The following is a 23,582-nucleotide window of genomic DNA, read 5'->3' on the forward strand; positions in this document are numbered from 1 at the left end:
CCCCAAGACCTTGTACAATTGGGCCCAGTATGATTATTTTCACTGAGCAGCTCCTTCATCCCCTCCCAGGGCAAGGGAAGGACAAGAGCAAGAACAATTACTCAAAGGACCAGAGCAGCCTGCAGAAGACCCCAATCCACAGTAAACTATTAGGCTTAGGAGATCTGAAAAGAAACATTTCCAGGGGAAATGTGTGTCGATACACATGCAAACATTCATTTATCTGCTGCGAGAGCGCCAGGGCAAGCATGGATAAAGGACATTCACATATAACTTATTCATCAAATTCCCACTTCCCATTCCCGCTCCCCTCTCCTGCCCCACCCCAAACATTTTATATATATATATAAACGCCATTACAAGGAACATGGTGGATCTCTGATGTTCTCTCTTCTCACCTACTCTTTGGCAGAGGTTTACGAGGCAGGGAGAGTCAAGAAGGAATGCAAGGGCCTAGGCTGTTCACGAATGTCAACTACTTTCTCCTGTGGCTTCTCTGCATTATCTTGCTGTGCCGAGGCCATAAATCATCCCATAGTACCATTGGTCTGAATGGGCGGCGGCAGGGAGAACTCTGCAGGAGGTCATGTTGATGTGTTATCCCCACTCCTGGAATATAAACTCTTGGCTGGGGGGGGGGGCGCTCCTTTTCCTCCTTTGCATGTGCCGGGTACAGTCTTGAACACAGGAGATGCTAAATATGGGGCCATTAAGATTTAAAACTCCATTAAACCTTTCAGGACATGTCGCAGATCTTTTCTGAACTGACTGGCTTAGGTTCTCTCTCTGTCTAGGAAGCCCTCTACCCATACAAGTCCTACCAACAATTCAAATTCCACTTCATCCATAGACCATACTCTCTTAACTCCATACTGCATGATTTCTCTCCTTCCTGGACAGCCCCAGTGCTTGCTTGCAGCACACACAGGCATCATTATAACATACTATGGTCTAGCTATGACATTCAATTTACTCTTTTGTATCACAGTTTCATGGATGTAAAGTCTTGTAGGTAGGTCATCTCCCAAAGGGCCTGTGCTTATGCAGAACCAAACAGTGTCTTCACCTTGTAACTCTTGCCCAACTCCCTAGCATGGAGTAGGGAAGGTGGTTGCTGCCACCTAATGCAGCCTTCAGGGAATTTGAACAGTTAAGGCTTTACTGATTATAAGCCTGCGTACACAAGTTTAGCAGTGTAAGCTCTTTTGCAGGAATGGAATTAAAGGCAAAGCCAAGGAAAGAAGAAACCAAATATCCAACATTCTGTAAAACAATTTGCAATTCCACCCACCCACCCACCCATTCGTCCACCCACCCATCCACCCACCCATCCATCCACCCATCCATCCACCCATCCATCCACCCATCCATCCATCCATCCACCCACCCACCCACCCATCCATAGGTATCAATTAAGTACTTATTACATGCCAGGGACTATACTAAGTTCTGGGGATATAAAGACAAAAGCGAGATACTTTCTACTCTTCAGGACGTTACATTCCAATGGCACAGAGAAGCAATCTGTACACATGCTAAGCTGCAGGAAGACCACTGCTGTGTATGGCACATGCCCCAAGGGGGTCGGAGGTCCACACTGACCAAAGTTCCCATCTATTAACAACATTAGACGAGCCTTCTTATAGCCACAAGAAGAGAAGCGAAAGTGGATACCCAGTGATGAGGAATACTTGCCCTGTGACATATAGAGGTGACAACGTCTTATTGAGTCATAAAATGGGATAAAAATGAAGAGGTCGGAGGACCCAGAAAGGTATCGATGAACTGATAGGGGGAAGAGAAAGATGTTCAAGTTCTCACTCCCGAATGCAGGGCCCTGTCATGATGCGGGCAGGCCGATGTCGAAGGAGGCCTTTATGCAGAGCTATGGCTTGGCTTGGCTGTCTCCTTTGTTACAAGAGAGAGTGGGGAGCCAGCTCATCAGGAAGGGGCAGTAGAAGAAAACAATGACTTTTTAAAAGAGGGAACCAAATAACCATGAGAGAGACTAAGCAGACTTCAAAGCACTAAACTGAGGACACTTGATCTTAGTGAATTACTGCTGGTCAAACGAATAAACACCAGTCAGTCCATCCATGAGCATTTGTTATGCACCTGGCTCTGAACTAGGTTCTGTGGCTACACAGTCCTTTCCGACAAGAGTGAAGACAGTTCTATTTCAGACATGTTGAGTTTAAGATTCACGGGAGGCAGAACACCAGGACAGAGCCACCGTTAGGGCATGCAACATAGAGGAAGACCCAGCAAAGCAGGCAGGAGACCCAACAGAAAGTGATGTGATAAAGACTCAGAGGAGAGAGAGTGCTGCCGAGAGGTCACCAGACTTAGCAACCAAACGATCCCAGGTAACTTTGGAGAGAAGCGTTTCGGCTGAGTCATGAGATAGGAAGTCACACTTCTGGGAAAGTGGAGGCAGGGAACATGGAAAACTTACTCTAGGAGAGCAGCTGAGAAAGGGAGGAGAGAGAATAAGATGTTGAGAGTGGCTGAGTAGGATCAAATAAGAAGGGAAGGTCTTGGAGAGAGAGCAGGGCTATTTCTCACTCTGTATTTGTATGCCTGTATGCGGCAAGTTGAAATGAACTCACATGGCCCTCCTAAGTCTTCTCTTCTTCAGGTTAAACATTCCCAGTTTATTCAACTGAATTTAAATCTTAGACATATTCTCAAGGCCCCTCCCAGTCCTAGCTGGTCTCCTCCACGTGCTCTCCAGTTCATCAGTGTCATTCTAAAATGTGGCACCAAGAATGAAGAGAACACTCAAAGACCAGAGGTCGACAGAATGGGCATTTCCTTGATCCCAAATGCTAGGCTGCTCTTAATGCAACTGATCAATCGATTAACCAACAAGCATTTATCTAACACCCTAACCACGGGTCTGTCCAGAGGCTCTGTCTGGGGATACCAAACCAGTAACAAATCCAACAGGCCCTGTCCTCTACTGGGGAGGCCATACGGACATGTGTCATGCCACCCAAGATTCTATGAGCGTGCTTGCCCGCCATAGCACACTGATGACTCACAGTACATTTGTGACCCAGGAAAACCCCTATGTCTTTTTTCCAGAAAAAATGCCGCCTAGTCAGGTTTTCTGTGAAGCTGATTGTTTCAGCCCAAGTACCGACTTTATATATCCTCCTCTTAAATGTCACTGGCATGAAGCTTTAGACTAACAAGATTTCTGGGAGGTGGCCTCTTGGCTGTCCATCTTGGCTAGCCTCTCTGCTTTGTGTCATCTCGTGAGGGCTGGGAGTTACTTCAAATTTGGGAGCAGATAAAATTGTTTGGAGAAAGGGATTGTTCCCTTCTCACCTCTGCCCCTCTACCTCTTAGCCTAGTGCCAGACACACAGTCTACACTTACTATATGCCTGAATGTGCTTGTCTTTATCCATGTCCTTAACAAAAATGTCAAATGACACAGAGCAAAGCACAAATTTCTAGGGCACTGTACTAATGACCTTCTTCTAAACTAATGCTGAAGCTCTTTGGGTCCAGCCCTTTCAAGAGACTGGGCCTCCTCGGAGCCACTTTTGTCATTTCTGATACGTAGTCATTGTCCTTGATAGAGAAACAGAAGCAAAATAAGTCGGACAGCTCTGCCTCCTCTCCACCATCTGTTATGATCATCCCATCTCCTGTCCTTTCTCTGCACTCCCTGTTTATACAATATAGCTAAACCGAAACCCCAAATCCCACCAGGATGCCTTTATCTGACACACAGACAAATCCTGAGTCAGACAAGATTTGCCTGTAAGCAACTGCTGGACAAGATCACAGGGCTGGTCAGTGACTGTAACACAGACGCCCTGACTCTCAATCTGATGCTCTGTCCTTTAACCAAATCCTTCTTTTCCCCTTCCAGGTGAGAGCAGACGTGGGAAGGAAAATAGCTTATACTAAGAAACAGAGAGGTGGATCAGTGGAATAGATTAGATATGATTACACTGTAGTAAATGATTATAGTAATCTAGTATATGATAAACCCAAAGACCCAAGCTTTTAGAACAAAAACTCATTATTTGAGAAAAACTTCTGGGGAAACTGGAAAACTGTATGGCAGAAACCAGGTATAGACAGACCGACATCTCACACCATATACAAAGATAAGGTCAAAATAGGTAATGACGGGTGAAACCATAAGCAAATTAACAGAGCATGGAATAGTTTATCTGTCAGATTTATGGAAAGAATATGGCTTTAGGATCAAAGGAGATATAGAGAGCAACACAAAATGCAAAATAGATGATTTTGATTATATAAAATTAAAAAGTGTTTACACAAACAAAACTAATGTAACCAAGATTACAAGGGAAGCAGAAAACTGGGAAAGAATTTTTGAAACAAATATCTCTGAGAAAGGCCTCATTTCTCAAATATATAGAGAACTGAGTCAAATTTATAAAAATACAAGTCATTCCTCAATTGATAAACGATCAAAGGATTTGAACAGGCAGTTTTCAGACGAGGAAATCATATGAAAAAAATGCTCTAGCTCACTACTGATCAGAGAAATGCAAATTAAAAGAACTCTGAGATATCACCTCAGAGTGGCAAATATAACAAAAACAGAAAATATTGGATGTTGGAGGGGATGGGGGAAAGCTGGGATGCTAATGTACTATTGGTGGAGTTGTGAAAAGATCCAATCGTTCTGGAGAACAATTTGGAACTATGTCCAAAGGGCTATAGAACTGTGCATACCCTTTGATCCAGCAATACCATTGCTAGGTTTATATCCCAAAGATATCCCCCCCAAAAGAATAAAAGACCTATTTGTGTGGTTTTTAAAAATTAAATTTTTTTTTTTTGGTGAGGCAGTTGTGGTTAAGTGACTTGCCCAGGGTCACACAGCTAGTAAGTGTTAAGTATCTGAGGCCGGATTTGAACTCAGGTCCTCCTGAAGCCAGGGCTGGTGCTCTATCCACTGTGCTGTGCCACCTAGCTGCCCCTAAAAGACCTATTTGTACAAAACTTTTATAGCAGCTCTTTTTGTAGTGGCTAAGAACTGGAAATCAAAGAAATGCCCATCAATTGGGGAATGACTAAATAAACTATGGTATATGATGGTGATGGAATATTATTGTGTTATAAGAAATGACAAACAAGATGATTTCACATAGGCCTTGGAAAGACTTGTATGAACTGATGTATAGTGAAGAGAGCAGAACCAAGAGAACGTTGTCCATAGAGACAGCAATATTGTTTGATGAAGAACTGTGAATGACGTCACTATTCTCAGCAAGACAATGATCTAAAATAATCCCAAGGGACTAATGATGAAGTATACTATCAACTTCCAAAGAACTGATATTGATTGAACACAGACTGAAACATGCTATTTTTCACCTTCATTTTTTTTCTTTTATTCAAGTTTTCTTATACAAAATAACTAATATGGCAATGTTTTACAAAATTGCATACGTATAAGCTATATCTGATTGCTTACTGCATCAGGGAGGAGGGAGAGGAGGGAGGGAAGGAAGAACTCAAAACTTTAAATATAGGCGTATTTACTGAAAAAAAAATCTTATAATAACAATGAAAGAACATTACAAATTGGGCTTAAAAATTCTGGTCATTAACTGTGTCAGGAAATTTGGGCCTCCCTAAATTCAGGTGATGACTTATTCCTCCTGTATTTTTTTTTTAATTACTAATGAGAATCAGAAAGCTGGAAACACTAACATGATATGAAAGCTGAATAAATGTACAAATAATTTGGCCCCCAAAGCATAAATAGGAAAATGGGAAGAGATATAATGTCCTAATGCTGAAAGATATCCAAATGGATTATTTCAATGAAATGCCAGAGTTTATCCCAGAAGATGCTAAATGCTGTATCAGGTAAGGAAGGAAGGTTATGAAAATTTCTTCCCTGAAAGATTTTAAAAGTAGACCTGATATGGGGGCAGCTAGGTGGCGCAGTGGATAAAGTACGGGCCCTGGATTCAGGAGGACCTGAGTTCAAAGCCGGCCTCAGACACTTGACACTTACTAGCTGTGTGACCTTAGGCAAGTCACTTAACCCTCATTGCCCCACCAAAAAAAAAAAAAAAAAAAAAGGAGACCTGATATCCACCTGTCTGGGATATTTAGGGTGTGGTCCTGCTTGGAGGCACAGGAATAAACTAGAATAAAGTTGGAGGTATTTTCCAGCCTAAGCAATCTAGCAACTCCCACCAATTAGAAGGACTTTTAAAGCCATGTGGCATTGGATGGGGTTCTCTGGTTGACACGTCACATTCAATTTCCTGGCATCCACCTTAAAGGAATGGGGTGATGCCAAAGAAAATATAGGATCCATAAAATTCCCCATTGTTGCATCTTTTACAAAGAGGGAAAGACTGGAATATATTGGATTATATTTTAGAGATCAAAGGGTCATCAGGCTGATGTTGGCTATGGCAAGTGAAGGAAAGACCCAAATGAAGACAGCACTACTAAGAAAATGAACATATTTTCATCCAAGATGATGCTTAGAGCCAGTTGATGAGAACAAGGATAGGGTGATCAACAGTTGCAAAGGGACTAATTGTGGAGTCCCTGGCTCACACTGTTATTAGGTTGTAGTATTGTTCTCATTGGTGGAGCACATCTGGATTGCCTCCTGACTGTGCCCAAGAGTATTCTCAATGAAAATGTGGGGTTTAATGAAATTTTAAATATAATTTTATTGCTTTTAAAAATTTCTAATAAAAAACAGTTAAAAGACTTTGGAGATTGAAAAATTACTATGGTACACTCCAAGGACTGTCAGAGAGTGGGCTTTAGTAAACTCTAGATTCTGATTAAATTGATGTGAAAGCAGCAATAATTTCAATTTTCTTTTGGGGACTGTTTCTTAAAAATGACATCTTGGTTCTTGCTTGTCCTCGATAGCTCCAAGGTATACATGGTTTTGAAGTGCAGTAAAAATAAAGGAAGAGTTCCATGTTCAGAAACAACTAACAAGCAAGAATGCAGAGGAAAGGAAAAGGGTGGGTACACCAAGTTTTAAATACCAATGGCTGTGTCCTCCCTACAAGAGGAAGGCAGAGAAGAGGTAGGGGAAAACTGCTGGCCCACAGGATGATGTTCTCCCAGGTAGGCAGCTATTCCCTAGCCTGAAACAAAGAGGGAAAACAAAAGAATCACCAAAGACAAAGAGCTCTCCACTCCTAGTCCTGGAGAGGTTTGGCACGTACACTACTGATTGGCTGGCCAGTCACCTTCCAGACAGCTTATGATTTAGAAATTAATTTACCCTGTCATTGCAGAGCCTCGATACATTTCCCAATTCTTCTCCAGCCCCTCAGCAGAGCTGCCAACCCAACACTGAGGTGACTTCTGCTGACGAAAAGGGAACTGTGTTGGCCATTCTCTGGGGGCCGAGAACAGGGCTGACAGTGATGTATGGCAAGGTTAGAGGAACATCATCCGTCTCCATTTTCCTGACAGGGATGGCATCTCAGGCCTTGGTGGGGAGGAGCAGGTCACGTGCCCCTGCCGCTCAGGTTAGCAGCACCTGCTATGGAATATCAGGGGGTCCTGGTGACAGGCCGGGGGGAGACAATGGCTGCCTTATCTTCTAGAATTCAAGGCTTTATGGCCTGTAAAACAAAATATCTGAAATCCCCCTCTACATCAGCTAAGTGAGTGCTACTTATTGACCCATGTCCAAGAAAGAGATTCTCAAGGTTTGCGAGGGTCCATCACCATTCCTAATGGCCTAATGGGTTTTCTGTAGCCAATACTACACCTTCGGCAAGCAGAGAAATGCTTTGTGTCTTACATTTGCTGATGTAAGTCAAGCTTCTAGTGTCTGCTACATGCTCCTCTGAAATCACTCTGGATCTGGAAATCCACAATGAACTCTCTCTCCTGTAAGATCTGAGTATTTCAAGCTGGGTAACTCAGAAGCTTCAAAGGGGTTTTTGTGTCAGCATATTGATGGTGTGTTGCAGAAAATGGCATTCTACCATGACCCTGGGTTTTTAAAAAATAATTCTTTCTGCTGCTTTAATGCTCCAGAGGAAACAAAAAAAAGAGAATGAATTACATGCTTCCAGCATAACTAGGTGCTATGGATTGAATGACCAACTTGGGTGATTTTTTACAAAAATTCGAGTAAAATGACAGGAAAGATAAAAAAAGACAAACAATGGGGCAAGAAGACAGAAGTCTGAAGAATGCTGAAGGGTATGAAGAATGAGCAAGAGTGTGCTAAATGTGGACTGACCAGTCCAACACAGCAGAAAAGCATTCTGCTGAAAAGAGGAGGCAGCAGAAGGAAATCTTGTTGTGGTGCAGCTCACCGACTGAGCAGCCTTAGGGGTTAAATCTATGGGAAATCCATCGGCCGGCCAGGGTGTTTGTCTCATAAGCTTGGTACTGTTTTAATGTGCCGATGACAACTAATTCTTCTACATTTTCATAGGAGCTGTCCATTGTAAGACGTAAGAAACAAGCCAGCTTCCTTTCACACACACACAGATTTGATCATCAATCTTCTGACCTTAATGTCTCTCAAATGGAAGGGGGCAGAAGAGGAAGGCAGGTTTGAAAATTACCATTCAGAATGGGGAGGCTGGAGTGGCAGCCAAGGAATCTGAAAGGAGTGATAATAAAACAAACAGAATGAAGTAGAAAATCTGTCCATCACTATACCCAAAAGAAATTCGCATCTTCAAGCACCGTATTTTCTCCAACAAAGGGGCATCTGCTATTTTCACGTAACCACGGGGATGGGAGGTGGTTCTTGTGTTTAAAATGGTGCTGGGTTGGAAACTGGGATACACTGATTAGCTCCATCTATTTGTCTCTGCTGTCGTCACATTCTTAAGATGGCGACTCTCTTTGAAAACTGGAGTAGATGCCAAGTGGCAGGGCCACCATGTGAAGGGTGTTTGGGGGAGGGAGAGGGGGAAATGAACTTCAGTTGGAAAGGAAGTCATTTCTAAACTATTTGTAAGAATCCCTCGGTGTGGAACCGTGCCTCTTGCTACATCACTTAACATTTCAAAGATCTCTTTAAGATTTCAAGAAGAGCCAGTTTCTTTGAAAATTCTGTCCTCCCCAGTATTAATCCTTAGACCCCAAAGCTTCCAAGAGAAAGTCATTCATCCTCTCGTCTTCTGAGGTAAGGAAACACTTGTGATGATGTTTCACCTTTGTAGATTAAAGCAGCTAAAATATTTTGCCTCACAGACAACCAAACTGACCGCTTTGCCAGGAAGACACAGTTCTTCAGGTTACATATGGGCAAGCCTCTGAGAGGATTCAAAGAAGCCACCATTGGCCTCTGTATGGCGGCAGTATGATCTAATGCTTAGCAGGCCCTTCAGGTAGTCCTGGAGGCAGGAAGAGGGCTCCAAACTATTCAGAGAAATCAGTGATGGGACAGCAGTTCACTGGGCAGAAGTGCCTTCTATCCTAAGGGTTCACGGGTCTGATCAGAGGCCTTGAACCTACAACCAATAATATGAGCAAGGACAAAGCAGTAGGGGCAAGAGAAAGAACAAAAGGAGCGTGTGATTAGACAGGGAAGGTGGGGACAAAGCCCTCACAGCAAATGTGAACCCTGGACACCCTCAGAGACCTTGAAGGAGCCACTTATGGCAGGGATGGTACAAAAAACCCCCAAACAAACCATAGAGCAGAATAGAATAATTTATGGAACGCAGGCACACACGCATGTACACACACATGTACACACACAATCCTATTTATACACTTCTATACAACATACACGCACACACCCATGCATACTCCCACATATCAATATGTACCCACATCCATGCATACATACATATCCACACATGCACATCCTCATGTACACACACAGATATCCACACACACAACCTTGCACATACACATGCACATATCTACAGCCCATGTATATGTATAGACATGCACACACCTATCCTATCCACCCCCCCCCCCACAGACACAGAGGAAAGTCTCGAGCTAACCTTTAGCTTCTTGAGGGAGGAGCCTCCCTTCCCCATGTTCCCCCAGAGCCCAGGAGCCCCTCTTGTAGTATTTGGTCCAGAGTGGCCCCTTGTAGCCTCCTGGTATACACTAGTGTTAAGAGGAGAGAGACAAGGAGGTCAAGTGGATCGAGCCCTAAGCTTGAGGTTACAGGGTCAACCCAGAGCTGGAATGGACCTCAGAGGCCAGTAAGTCCAAACCCCTCATGTTACATGTGGGGAAACTGAGGCTGGGGACCGAGCCTCAAGTGGGATTTGAACCCAGGTTCTCCGACCGTCAGTTCAGGATGGACATGTGCAGGTATGACCCTGAGCACGCATTCACATTCTCTCTGCTCCTGCTCCTCTCCGATGCCTTCCTAGCTCATCTCTACCCAAGGGTTGATGGGCCTTTGCCTTTTTTGTATCCACAGAGCTTGGTACAAGGCCTGGTACACAGAAGGCGCTTCCTGGCTGTTAGCAGTGAAATGGGTGAGCCCCCACGGCCCAGGGAGATTCCACTATATAGACACACACATATATTTCTACAACTGTGTATACACAGATGCACACATACTCATCCCATTTAGCATTAAACCCACACATGTCAGCCATGACTCTTCCCCCCAGAACAAAGGGCGATCCATAGAAGTTAGTGTTTCCTGTACACATTTCTTCTGGCAAAACCAAAATCAAACCAGGTCACTGTCCCCCTACTCCAAGATCAGGCCTCCCATCAGGGCATCACGAATGTGGCTGAGGGCCGCTCTGGTGGCCACAGAGGCCGGGGGCTCTTTTGCTTTAAAAGAATCAACAAGAAGGAAGAATCACTGGCCAATCTGATTGGGTCCAGAGTCCTCTTTAAGAATCAAGTTTTCAAAGTTATTCAAAAGGGGGTTCTGGACCCAACTGGATTGGCCAGTGACATCCAAAGAACTCCGTGGCTTATAAAACAAATACCCACCCCTCTGGTCCAGCTGAATGTCCCCAGGCTCTTGTCCCTCATTTCAGTACCACAGAACAACAGTGGACTCAGAAAGGCTGGGCCAAAGCTCAGGGCTGGGCCCAACCTGCCTGCTTTCTAGGCCTGTGAGGTTTTACCAGGATCTCACAGAAAAGAGGCTAACGTTCCTTGTGCACACAGTACTGATGGAAAGATGGCAGCATCAATTATCCTGTCAACTGGGGCTGCATTTATCCGCCTTCTGTATCATTACCTGAATTTCATGTATCGTTTCGGGAAGCTTTTTTTTATAGACCCCTGAACAGCTGAGGAGAGAAAGAGTGAAGGGGGCTGATACAGGGAGAAAACCCATGCTTACTGTTCCTCTAGCAAAATGCCTGTGAATTCTCTCTCACCAGAAAAAGCTCTTGGGAAGAGGAGCTGAACTCTTTTAATTAATGAACTTGGGAGGTTTTAGGAGTCTGAAAGGAGAGCTTTTCAAGGGCAAAGCCCAGAAGCTCCACAATCCTCCTGGTTGTTTGCTCAAAGGCCTCACATCCACCTCCCCTGTGACAGTCTGTCCAGGGCAGCCACAGATGCTGGTCAAAGCACCGCTTCTGGGCACATGATGTGGAATGGCCTGCTGGGCCCACAAACGCTCTGCAACAACGGCCAGGGCATCTCTGAAAATGGACAGTAAGTATATGTTACCCCAGGGAGAGGCCAGTGGAACTAGGAGGGACTGGCACTCACCACCAGTCTAGCCCTGGCCTTGCAGCCCTTCATTATAAATTATTTAGCCCTTAAAAAATCCACAGACCCTAAAATCTGACAGAGACCCTTGAAGCCAGCTAGTCCAACATGCACCAGAAGAAGAAGAATTTCCCCATCAGCTCACCCAACAGGTTGGTCCTCCAATATTCACGGGTGCAGCCTGTGTAATGAGTAACTTCCCCAAAACAGCCCATTTGACTTTGAGATGGGGCTAACTGTCAGGAAGTTGTTCCTTATATTGAGCTGCAATCTAATGGCAATACCCTCTATTCTTCTTGGCCCAGATGGGGAGAACCAGGAGCACTGGGAGGAGGTTAGCAAGAGGAAAACTGAAGACTAAGGAAACCTCCCATAAATTGAGCCCACCTAGAATTGCCCAGAAAGCATTCCCTGAGCATTCTGGAGATGGGGTGCCTGATGAGGGACAAGTTGCTAGCTGGCTTCTGCCATCCCAGCGGCAGATTCATTGGCTCTGGTTCTTTCTTCTGATTCTGAAGGGAAGAAATGGAAACCCTCTTCCCCATTCAAATCCTGGAAGACTGTCCTTGTGTCTGCCAAAGTCTCCTCTCCCCGATGACACCAAGTCCAATGACCCATCCTAGTCACCCTTTCATGGATGTTCTTCAGTTTGTCATTGTGCTCCCCAAAATGTGGCAGGCGAGACTGAACACAACATGTGAAATGTGCTTTGATCAGGGCAGGGTACGGCACAGCTGGAGAGCAATGTTCCCAAATGAGCCAGTCGAGTGTTCTTTCCACAAGAGCCATGTCATTCCCCCATGGAGGTAGACATACAAAGCCGAACTTTCCACTCTCTGAACCCTGAATCTCCTGCCAGACTGAACAGTCAAGGTGAGCCAGCCAGTAAAAAATGCGGCATGTGGGTGGGTTCAAGTCATTGAGGAGAAAATTAGAGCATTTACTGAAAATGGAATATCACAGATGTTGCAAAGGTTTATAAGAGAGGCTGACAAACTAACTCAGTCCCGGGGAAATGGAAATGCCAGGTTTTCAAACAATGGCTCTCAAAACTTTTCTCATACAAACTTAAGAACCTCTCGTGACCTGAAGAGGTCTTCTCTGCTTCCTCTGCCAAGAAGTCAATAAAGCCAAGGGATTTCAAGAGCACCTAATCAGTAAAGGCTTCCCAGAATGTTGGGTAGCCCTCCTGCGGTGAACTGAGGACAAGGGACAAGAGGCAAACAAAAATGGCTTCCTAATGCATCAAAGTACTGGAATGGTAGGAATGGGAGGAATGGTAGGACTTAGATGCTAGGGAGATAGCAAGAGCCATGGGACACCCCCATTCCACAGGAGGCCTTCCCCTGCGCCTCTTCACTCTGCTTGTTATTTCCTGTATTTGTTTTTGCGTTATCTCCCCGGTTAGAATGTATGCACCTTGAGAGCAGGGACTGTCACTTATCACCATACCTCTAGCCATCATCTGGGGAAACACCTCCTGAGCAAAAGGAGCTGGTCGCTGCTATCAACCGCTACCCACTAGGCAGGCAAGGCCAGCCTGGGTGAAGCAGCAAGGGCAGCATCATGGGCCAGGCCAGTTGGGCTGCCACCACCATCACGTCAGCTACCATTTCCCCAGAGATCCTGATGGAAACCACCTAAGACCCTGAACCCATGGAAAAAGCAAGGCTCCCAGGCCAGTGCCTTCTCCCATCTTTCTGGAAAGCAAGTCTTGTGGAGAAGCAGGCCAGCACGGCAGCTGCTCCTACAGGTGGCAGACGAGAGAAAGTTCTTGCCACCAAAGTCCCTGGAAACAGACAATGATCCATCATCAGAAATGATCTCATCTGACATGAAAAGGAGAAGCACTAGCATTAGCTTTGCCACTGTGACCTAAGGACTACGTGGTCTTTGCAGCTGAAGGCCTCGGAAATCTTCCAGGTGTGGCGTTTCCCCATTAGAGTGTCTGATTCTTAAGAGCAAGGAATGGCCGAATGACTGACAATGAATGAATGGATGGATGGATGGATGGATGGATGGATGGATGGATGGATGGATGGATGGATGGATGGATGGATGGATGGATGGATGGATGAATGGATGGATGGACGAATAGATGAATGGACGGATGGATGAATGGATGGATGGATGAATGGATGAATGGATGGATGGATGGATGGATGGATGGATGGATGGATGGATGGATGGATGGATGGATGGATGGATGGATGGATGGATGAATGGATGGGTGAATGGATGAATGAATGGATGGATGGATGGATGGATGGATGGATGGATGGATGGATGGATGAATGAATGGATAGATGGATGAATGAAAAGGCATTTAAGAAATACCTACTGGGGGACTTTGTATGTGTATCTCCAGCACCCTGCCCAGTGCTTTGGCTGTAGGAAGTAGTTCATAAATGCTATTTGTCATTCATGTTTGCTCATACTACTTAGGTACAGCAGATAAATGGGCCCAGAACTGAGTGGAGGATGAGAGCAGCCTGCATTCTTTTGGGAACACTGCTATTCTGTATTGTTTTTAATCTCAGGCTTTTCCATGAAACAAAGGTCCATCAGTAATTTTTAAAAACTGTCTTTTCCTCATTCTGCCCCAGATGAACAACAACACAAAGAGGCAGCACTACTGTAGGCCACAGAATCAGGAAGACACAAGGCCCTGTTTTGACACTGCTATTCTTTCCATGATAGGGGAGAGTGGTAGCAAGCACAGACCCTAAAGAATCTGAGGCATGAGTCCCCCGGAGGGCAATGGGGAGAGGTGAGGGCATGGACACACACACATATGACCCCAGCCCCAACCCACTTCACCCAACTTTTGTCCACAGAGTCTAGCACTTTGAGTCTGCACAAAAATTAGCCAAGAAAGGAGATTACTACTGACTAAAGACAGCTGAGAAACCTGGAAAGACCCCTTGGGAACAGCCATCTATGCTCAAAAGAGTGATAAGGTTTGGAAGAAAAGACTTCTACACCCCCCTCATGTGACCGAGGAGGAAACTCGGACCCAAGAAGGCTTACTGAAGTGTGCTGAGGTCACCTGGGCAACAGCATCCAAAGGCAGAATTTGTTCTTTCCACTGTACCAAGCTGCTAACTTGTCCTGCCCTTTCCTATTGTCAAAGAGAGCCTCACAGTAATCCAGTGAGGTGGGTCCTATAGTCATTATACTTTGCATTTCATAGAAAAAGAAAAGGAGTTGAGACGTAGTGGACAAAGTGCTGGACTTGGAATTAGGGTAGCCCGATTCCAGTCCTTCCTCAGACACTTGCTAGCCAGAAAAGCCTCAGTAGGCCTCAGCCTCAATTTCTTAATCTGTGAAATGAGAATACAAATTAGCACCTCCTTCGTAGCATTCCTGGAGAGATTAGATGAGAAAACACATGGAAAGAGCTTCGTAAGCCTCAAAATACCACAGGAAAGCTAACTGTCACTGCTCACTGTTAGCACATGTCCACTTTCATACAGCAATTAAGTGGCCAACATCAGACTGACTCGAGGTGGAGTTTGGACTTCAAATCAAGGATTCTGACCTCCATGTCATGCTGATACATATACACATATGTTTATATGTGCGTGCATATATATGTTATATGTGTTTATTTATACATACATATGCATATATATGTTATATGTGTTTATTTATACACACACATATGCATATATATGTTATATGTGTTTATTTATACACACACATATGCATATATATGTTATATGTGTTTATTTATACATACATACATACATATGTCCCCCCCCCACCTCCCCCTCCCTAAGGTTGTTCTCATTCTTTCCATAAGCTTCTTGGATTAATCTGAAAGGTCTCCTGGCCAGCTGCTGGCAGAACCCACAGCAAGTCACCAGAGGGGACTGGGTGTGCAGACCCACTTGGCTGGCTACCACTCCACTTTATTCCTGCATCTTTTTTCCAGGAGCCAGTCAAATTTTCCATGAGTTGCGTCACTTTTTCCCCTCTGCACGGTTCAGTGACATCCACAGGAGCTCCAGAGCCTTGACTGCCATGTAACCACCCCCCAGGCAGAGGAAGGTTTACAGATGGGGAGCAGGAGCTGAATCCCCAGAACAGCTTAGGTCGATCCATCAATTGATCTGCAAACATTTATGAAGTGCCAGTCCTCCATGCCAGGCAGTATGATAGGCACGGGGGTGCTTATAGTCTATGGGGGACATATAACATTTTCACAAAATAAGTAAACATCAGGCAACAGACAAAATAAGCACACACTGGGGGTGGTGGGAGGGAGCCCCTCAAGACCAGGGGAATTAAGAAAGGTCTCTTGAAGCCTCCATATTAAAAAGGAGTTGGCAGCTGAGCCCAGCCTTGAAGGGAGCTAAGATGCTGGAGCTAAGAGAGGTACGTGTGGGGCACTGGGGTGGGGTATGGGGGCGGTGAGGTGTGGCAAAGGCCCTGATGTCATGTCACGTAAAGGGAACAGCAAGGAGACCCGTTTGCCTGGAACACATGGTATGTACATGTAATCAGACTGAAAATACAGGCTAGACCCAGATGGTGATGGGTTTTAAATGAGGGAACAGTGGGCATTTTATTTTGAGGGAAGTAGGAGCTACTGAGGCTTACTGTGCCGGGAAGGACAAGGACAGATTTGGGGTTGAGGAATCTCAGATTGGCAGCACTGGGGAGAATAGTCTGGAAAAAGAAACTCTGACTACAGGAAGATCAGTGGGGAGGTGAGTGCGATTTTTTGGGTCAAAGGTCAGAAAGGTCATCACGACCTAGAACACAATCAGTGTGTTCTGAATAGAGAAGAGAGACAAAAGCAAAAGACGCTAAGGAGGCAGAATCAACAAGATCTGGCAATGACTGGCTTTAGGGAGAATGCCTGCAAGAATGGGGGGTGGCGGTGGCCTTGCGAGAAATAGGGGAGTTATCAAGCCGAGTTGGAGCTACGGGACTGGGGTTCAGGCATGAGATGAGGGCTAACTAAATATGGAGATCTGAGAGACAACTGCGGAATACAAGAGAACTGATGATATCACTAAAAGGGAGTGCACAGAGAAAAGGGAGGGCTCAGAACAGAACTGTGTAGTACCCCTGTGGTGATCCCAGGGCATTTGAATGATAATCTCAGAGGAAACTGAGGGAAACTGGTCAGACGGGAAGCTAGAAAGCTGTGAGAAAGCAGCATCACAAAAACACAAGAAAGAGAGGCATGGCAGAAGGAAGTGGAGGTCAAAAGGGTCAAACCCTGTAGGAAGGGCTGAGAACAGGCCACTGGGTGTAGCAACCAGGAGATGATGAGTGGCCCTCAGAAAGGCAGTTTTAACAGAGGGCTGTAATCTGGAGCTACTAACACCTGTGGGAGCTTCATTTACTTCTTCCCTTAGGCTCTCAGGACGTTCTCTGCTCACATGTCTGATTTCCGGGTGTCCACAAACCCACCCCTGTTCTCCAGGGGAGCCTCCGCCCCCCACTCCCTCCCACTGGCCCCCACCCCACGCTGGCCATAAAAGAACATGTCCTTACGTTCACACTCCTGGACATCCAGGTTGAACTGCTGCAGGGCACCCAGGCTGAGCTGCCTCACGTCCGCTTCCAGCAGCAGCTGCATTAGTGATGTGGCTAAATGCTTGCAGGCAGACATGCACGCAGTCTGAGCCACCTTCCCCTGGAAGACACACAAAAACCTGTGATGCCGATGACTGGAAAGCAAACGTCATTGGGACTGCAGAGCTTCTCCGGGCAGGCCAGTTCACCTTTGTCTAAAACTGCTTAAACAACACAAGGTTTCAGCACCTGGTGGCCACCATCTTGGGAAGCGATTCAATCTGTGTCATAGTGAGTTGTGATATTAAACTAAAACTTGTGAAAAGGCACAGATCCAGTCAGCGGACATTTTCCTCTAAATTAAAAACAAAACAATATTTCAAAATCATGAATAAGGTGGAGCCAAGATGGCAGAGTAGTAAGAAGGGATGCAGCAAGCTCCCTTCCAAACACCTCTAGGAAATGCACCAGACCAAACCCTAATAGGGAAATCCTAGAACATAAAATCCCAATACCCCATTTTCCCAGCCCTGGACAGCACAGGCAGACAGAGATCGAGGTCTGTGGATGCTGGAAACAAGGAGGGTGCTTCTGTGGAGCATTCCAGCATAGGGAGAAGCTGGGCCCCAAAACAAGGAGAGACCCTGGATGTAGGGCAGAGGGGATTAAATGTTTTATGAGGCAGAAATATGTACTGACTGGCCACTCTGTTTCTCACTACCCAATTCTGGCTCATAGATCCAAGGTGGATGACTTTCCTGGCTGAGGAATGATGGCAGGGCTGGTCTATGTACCCAGAAAGGAGCATGTTCCAAAAGTAGTTGTGTAGCTCTGACCCCTGGGAGAGATGAGGTGTCTTCATGACAGCCGCCAGCTCCGACCAGGAATCTCAGACCAAAGGGGAGCCTAGAGTTGTATCCCTGAATCTGCAGAGCATTCCAGAAATCTGACAGCTGTCTCCTGAAATGCCAAATGGGCAAGTCCACAGGTGTGTTGCTCAGACTCCAACCCACATCAGGAGTTTGCAGAGATCAAACTTGGGGGTCAAAAATCAGACTGGCCCTAGAACAGAGCACTCAGGGAGCACTGAAAACTTTTAGGTCCTGAGCCTGATCTGTCTTGGAAATCCCCAGAATAACATAACATTTAATACCCCAAGAAAGCAACAGTAAGATCAGCCCAGATATTCCCTATAAAGTTGTGCAGATCTTAGCCCTGAAGTCAGGAAGTAGGCAAGAAGAATGAGCAAACAAAAAACAATTTTATCCCAAAAAAAAGCTGTTATGATGGTGACAAGGACAATCAAGACAGTCACAGAAAAAGAAAATGACTCTAAAACATCCACAAAGCAAAGCCTAAATGTAAATACTGTTTAGGCTTAAATTCAATTGGAATTCCTGGAAGAGATGGGGCAAGAGTTAAAAAAACTATTTTAAGTAATTGAAATGAGAGTGTTAGAGGAAAATTAGGAAAATAAATGAAAGCTAGTGAAAAAAGAATTAGAATTAATAGGTTGGCATAAGATGTATAAAATCGTGCCCAAGCAATAAACACTCTAAAAATTAGAATGGATCAAAGAGAAGTTAATGACTCTCTATGAGACATCCATTAATATTAAAATGAAGTTAAGGGACTGAAAAAATATGACAAAATGTAAGGAATATCTCAAAGTAGAAACAAATGAAAACAGATCCAGGAGAAAAAAAATTAAGTATCATTAAACTTCCTGAAAGCCACAACCAAAATAGGAGCCCAGACGTCACAGTTGAAGAAATCATAAAAGCAAAAAGCAAACCAAAAACTGCCCAGATCTCTTAGAAGCAGAAGATAAAATGAAACTAAGAATCCACTAGTCACCTCCTGAAAGAATCCCCAAATGAAAACACTCAGGAACATTATCACCCAAATACAGAGCTTTTAAGTCAAAGAAAAAGTATCACAACAGTATTCACAAATAGTCGGAAAGAAGTAACTTGAGTGCTGAGGAGACACAATTAGAATTCCATGTGATATAGTGGCCACCACTGTGGAGGAGTAGGAGAGCTTACGGTATTCGAGAAGGCGAAGGCAGAGGCTTACAACCAAGAATAACCTACCCAGAGAAACTCAGTATCACCCTACGGGGAAAATAGACTTTTAATGAAATAAAAGATTTCTAAGCATTCCTAATGAAAAGACCAGTGCTGCAGAAAAACTGTGAAGTAAAAACATAGGAGTCAAGAGAAATACAAAAAGGTTAAATAGGAACAATGATAAAATACTACCAAAGAGGTAAACTGTTTAAGTTCTAATATGGGGAAATTGTGCACGTGTCTCCAGCGGTCCCTCTTTTCATCAGGGGTTACAGAGGGAATCTAACTAGACAAGGTGTGGGAGCGGTTCTGTTATATCTTGATGATCTTAAGGGAAGAATAGAAAGAAAGGGGGTAGTTTCAGAGAAACCTGGAAATATCTGTATGAACTGATACAGAGCGAAACTAACAGAAACAGGAGCAACTTATACAGTGGCAATATATAGTAAAGACAAACAACTAGGAAACACTTGAGACTTGAGAATCAGTAGGCTGCTCACCTATTGATAGAAAGGTGAAAGACCTAGCGTGCAGAATGAAACATGGCCAAGCAGAAACTTGTTTTGCTTGACTACACTTGCGGGGGCGGGGGGGAGGAAGAGGGTAAGAAAGTGAACTTTTGCTAATTGAAAAAAATGTAATTTAATTTTTTAAAAAATCATGAATAAGTAACTGAGCTCATATGCTCAAAGAGAATATACTTCAAAATAAGACTCCTTAGACATAATTTAAATATTTTAAGTATTATCTATCAAATTTAAATATTAATGTTTAATATATCCTGCAGACATCTGGAAACTCTCAGTGTTTACTGCTTTATGATCTATTACAAGTAAAACTAACACCAGTAATTAAAAAAAAAATCAAACCTACAGAAAAACTAACCAAAAGATAAATGTTCTTTTTAGAGAAAAATGCTGACCGCAGGTTAAATAATTAAATAATGATCATGAACACAAAAAAGCAAATTCTTTTAAATGTAAGGCTAGGAAACATCATATGTATAAATCAGTCTTTTAAGAAGTATCTATTAATCATCTACAACGTACTGGGCACCGTGCTAAAATGGGAAATGGTGTGTGCTAAGGAAGCTTACATTCTAATTAGGGAGACAACATACCTCATACAGGCATATACAGAAGACATCTAGAACAGCTACAAGTCATGCTTGGTGGGGGGGGGGAGCATTAATGGGGAGGAAACCCAATGGCTGCCAGCACTTGCAGGGGACCAGGAAAGGCTTCCTTCAGACAAGTAAGCTGAATCTTTTTTTTGTGGCAATTGGGGTTAAGTGACTTGCCCAGAGTCACACAGCTAGTGTTAAGTGTCTGAGGCCATATTTGAACTCAGGTCCTCCTGAATCCAGGGCTGGTGCTCTACCCACTGTGCTACCAGAAGTTTCGAGTGGCAGAGGTGAGATACCACATTCTGCTGTCACAGTCCCAAGGTGTTGAAGGGAGTGTGAGGAAGGCCCGGCTGGGGAGCACCATGGAAGAAGCCTGCAGTGGAGGGAAGGGGTCAGAGGCTCGGACATTTAAATGCCCAAGAGAAGGCTGTATTTGGTCCTGGAGGTAAAAAGGACCCCCAGAATTTAGTGTCACGGTCGAGTCTGTGGCTTAGGGAAATTGTATTTGGAGAAAGTATTGGTGTGAGAAGAGACTCAAGGCAAGGAGACCAAAGGTTATTGCAATAGTCACGGAGAGAAGTGATGAGGGCCTGCATGCGGGGGTGGCTATATCAGTGTTGAGAGGGGAACATACCTAAGAAATGTGGGGAGAGAAACACAAAGACTGGGCAACTGATCTGATCTAGGAGGTGGATGAGTGGGGAAGAGGAGACGACAACAAGTTTTCCACAGCGAGTGACTGTAAGGATGGTGGCGGCCTTGACGGCAAATAGGGGAGTTGGGAAAAGGAAAGATGAGATGATGGATTCTGTTTTGGACATGCTGAACTTGAGAAACTTTGGGACAAGGAGTCTGAAATCTTCCATAGGTAGTTTGTGACATGGAAATGGTGCATGGGAGAAAGAGGAGGGTGGCTAGATGAATCTAAGCATCATCTCATGGATCTCGAAGCAGATTTTTATTGGCTAAAGGAGCCTCTAGCAAGAGAGTAAGGCACTTCCTAGGTCTACGTTAGGCCTTTGGGAGGAGGGGTGATAGTAACACTTTTCTATCACTACTGTATTTCTTTTTTTTTTTTCAGGCTAACAGCACTTAATGAAAAAGCCTCTCTCCCAAGGAAATGTGATTTGAGTGGAGACACTCTAAGATCCATGCACTAGCTGTGAGTATGCTGGAAAGCCAACTGAGTCTAAATGCTGCCATCTCTTTGGAGAATAATCTTGGGATGCCAGAAGGGCCCATTCTCTCAGGAAGACAGGCATGGCTGGAGTGAGGGCAGTGGAGCTGGGGAGATGACACAAGTCGACAACTGATTTCTTTTTGTTTTGTTTTGGTTTTGGTTTTGGGTGAGAAAAGTGGGGTTAAGTGACTTTCCCAGGGTCACACAGCTAATAAGTTGTCAAGTGTCTGAGGCTGGATTTGAACTCAGGTCCTCCTGACTCCAGGGCCGGCGCTCTATCCACTGTACCACCTAGCTGCCCCAACTGATTTCTTTTGATAACTCCTTCCCCAAATGGTGAACTCTGCCTGAATCACAAAAGGCTTGTAATCAGGGAAGAGATTATCATCCAAGACTCCAGGGCTGAGGGCCCCAGATGCTTGAACTATGGTCCCCTCACTTAGACTTGGGCCCAGGCCCTCTTGCTCTCAGCCCATCACTTTTTCCATTCCACCATCTTGCAGAGAGACAGAAAATTGCAATCTGAAGTCCAGAGCCTCTGCCCAGGAGACTGAACAGAACTGGGGTTCTTTTGGAGACTGCCAGACAGACCAGAGGAATGGAGTCTGTCTGCTGGAGAAACTTTAACCGTGCAAAGGAAGGTCATCCTGGCTAACTTCTCAGAACACTACATGCATGGTGGTTTGACCCACAAGAGGTTAATTAGACAAGTTACCAGAGAAAATGCAAGACTAATACCACACTGAGACAAAGAGTAAGAAGCAAATTACTTTAACGTGAGGTCCATTTTGTAAAACCACGTCTCTAAATTCCAATTCCTTTGGTGGATGCCATACCAATGAGAAATGAAATGACCATTTGCTAATTCTATCAGACCAGAAGAAATATGGTTCAAATGCCAAGAAAAATCACATTCAGGATGCACAACAAACATAACCCCATAAAAATCCCCATTTCACACGAAACTAGACTGATCAGACTCTTGTCAGCCACTTCCCTTCATGTACAATTGGTGTCCTTCCCCTTCCCCCATTCTACAGATAAGCATTTATCCATGTCCAGTTGAACAAACTGGACCAGTGACTCATAAGATCAGTAACTTTGTTTCAGAAAGGTGGTTTCATTAGCGTGAAGGACTTCTCACTGATGTCAGCAGCTCAGTCTTAGAAGGGTGCCCGAGGCATCCATCACAAAAGCGAAGGATGCTGCCCATGGTCACACAACTAGTATGAGCCAAAGGTGGGCCCTGAACCAGACCTTCCTGACTTTCAGACTGGTTCTCTTTCCACTACGTGATACTGACTCTCAAACTGATTGATGCAAATAGCACAAAAAAGGAAAGGAGAGCGGGTAAAAAACCCCAACTTATTAAGAAGTAAGTAAATAAATAAACTTAAATAAGTAAATGAACTTATTAACAGATAAGTATCATGTAATGCATCTTAACATTGACAGACCAAATATGGTCTATGGGCCAATATCAATAATGAACACTGACACAAAAATTTTAAACAAAATACTGTCAAATAGACTACAGTGATTTAGCCAAGAAACCATTCATTGTGACTAACTTTGATTTATATGAAGAATACAAGGACGGCTCAACATGAGGAAAATAATCCACATGGTTGATCATATTACAAACCGAATCATCCCAAAACCACACAATCATCTCAACAGACACAGAAAAGCCTCTGACAATGCAATAACACCATTTGATGCTAAAGACATACTCCATGTCACTCCCCAATAGATAAACGGTTAAAGGATAGGAACAGTTCTCAAAAGAAGAACCCTCAGGTATTCATTCACAACCACATGAAAGGATATTCCAAATTAACTAAGAGTAGGAGAAAGTCAAATTTAAAAATCCTCAAGTGTGAAGTCACACCCTGAGAACGGCAAAGATGAGCAAGAATGGCAATCCCTGATGCTGGAGAGGGGGTGTGAAATGACAGACATGCTGTGGTTGTGAGTGCTTTGCCATGGTACAACCATCATGGAAA

At 44.4% G+C, this 23,582-nt stretch overlaps 1 protein-coding gene across 7 annotated transcripts in view; it reads right to left on the bottom strand.

The window, feature by feature from the left end:
* EXOC6B (exocyst complex component 6B) overlaps window positions 1-23,582 on the bottom strand; it is a 606,916-nt gene that overhangs the window by 172,480 nt on the left and 410,854 nt on the right. For 6 of the 7 annotated variants that reach the window (XM_043983601.1, XM_043983599.1, XM_043983595.1 and 3 more), the window contains one exon: window positions 17,178-17,319. The exons of the other annotated variant lie outside the window; for it this stretch is intronic. In XM_043983601.1, coding sequence (XP_043839536.1) covers window positions 17,178-17,319 — 142 coding nt within the window. The remainder of the gene's footprint in view (window positions 1-17,177; window positions 17,320-23,582) is intronic. 7 annotated transcript variants of the gene reach the window in all.

This window comes from Dromiciops gliroides, chromosome 2 (assembly GCF_019393635.1).
Source record: "Dromiciops gliroides isolate mDroGli1 chromosome 2, mDroGli1.pri, whole genome shotgun sequence".
NCBI classification, from domain to species: domain Eukaryota; kingdom Metazoa; phylum Chordata; class Mammalia; order Microbiotheria; family Microbiotheriidae; genus Dromiciops; species Dromiciops gliroides.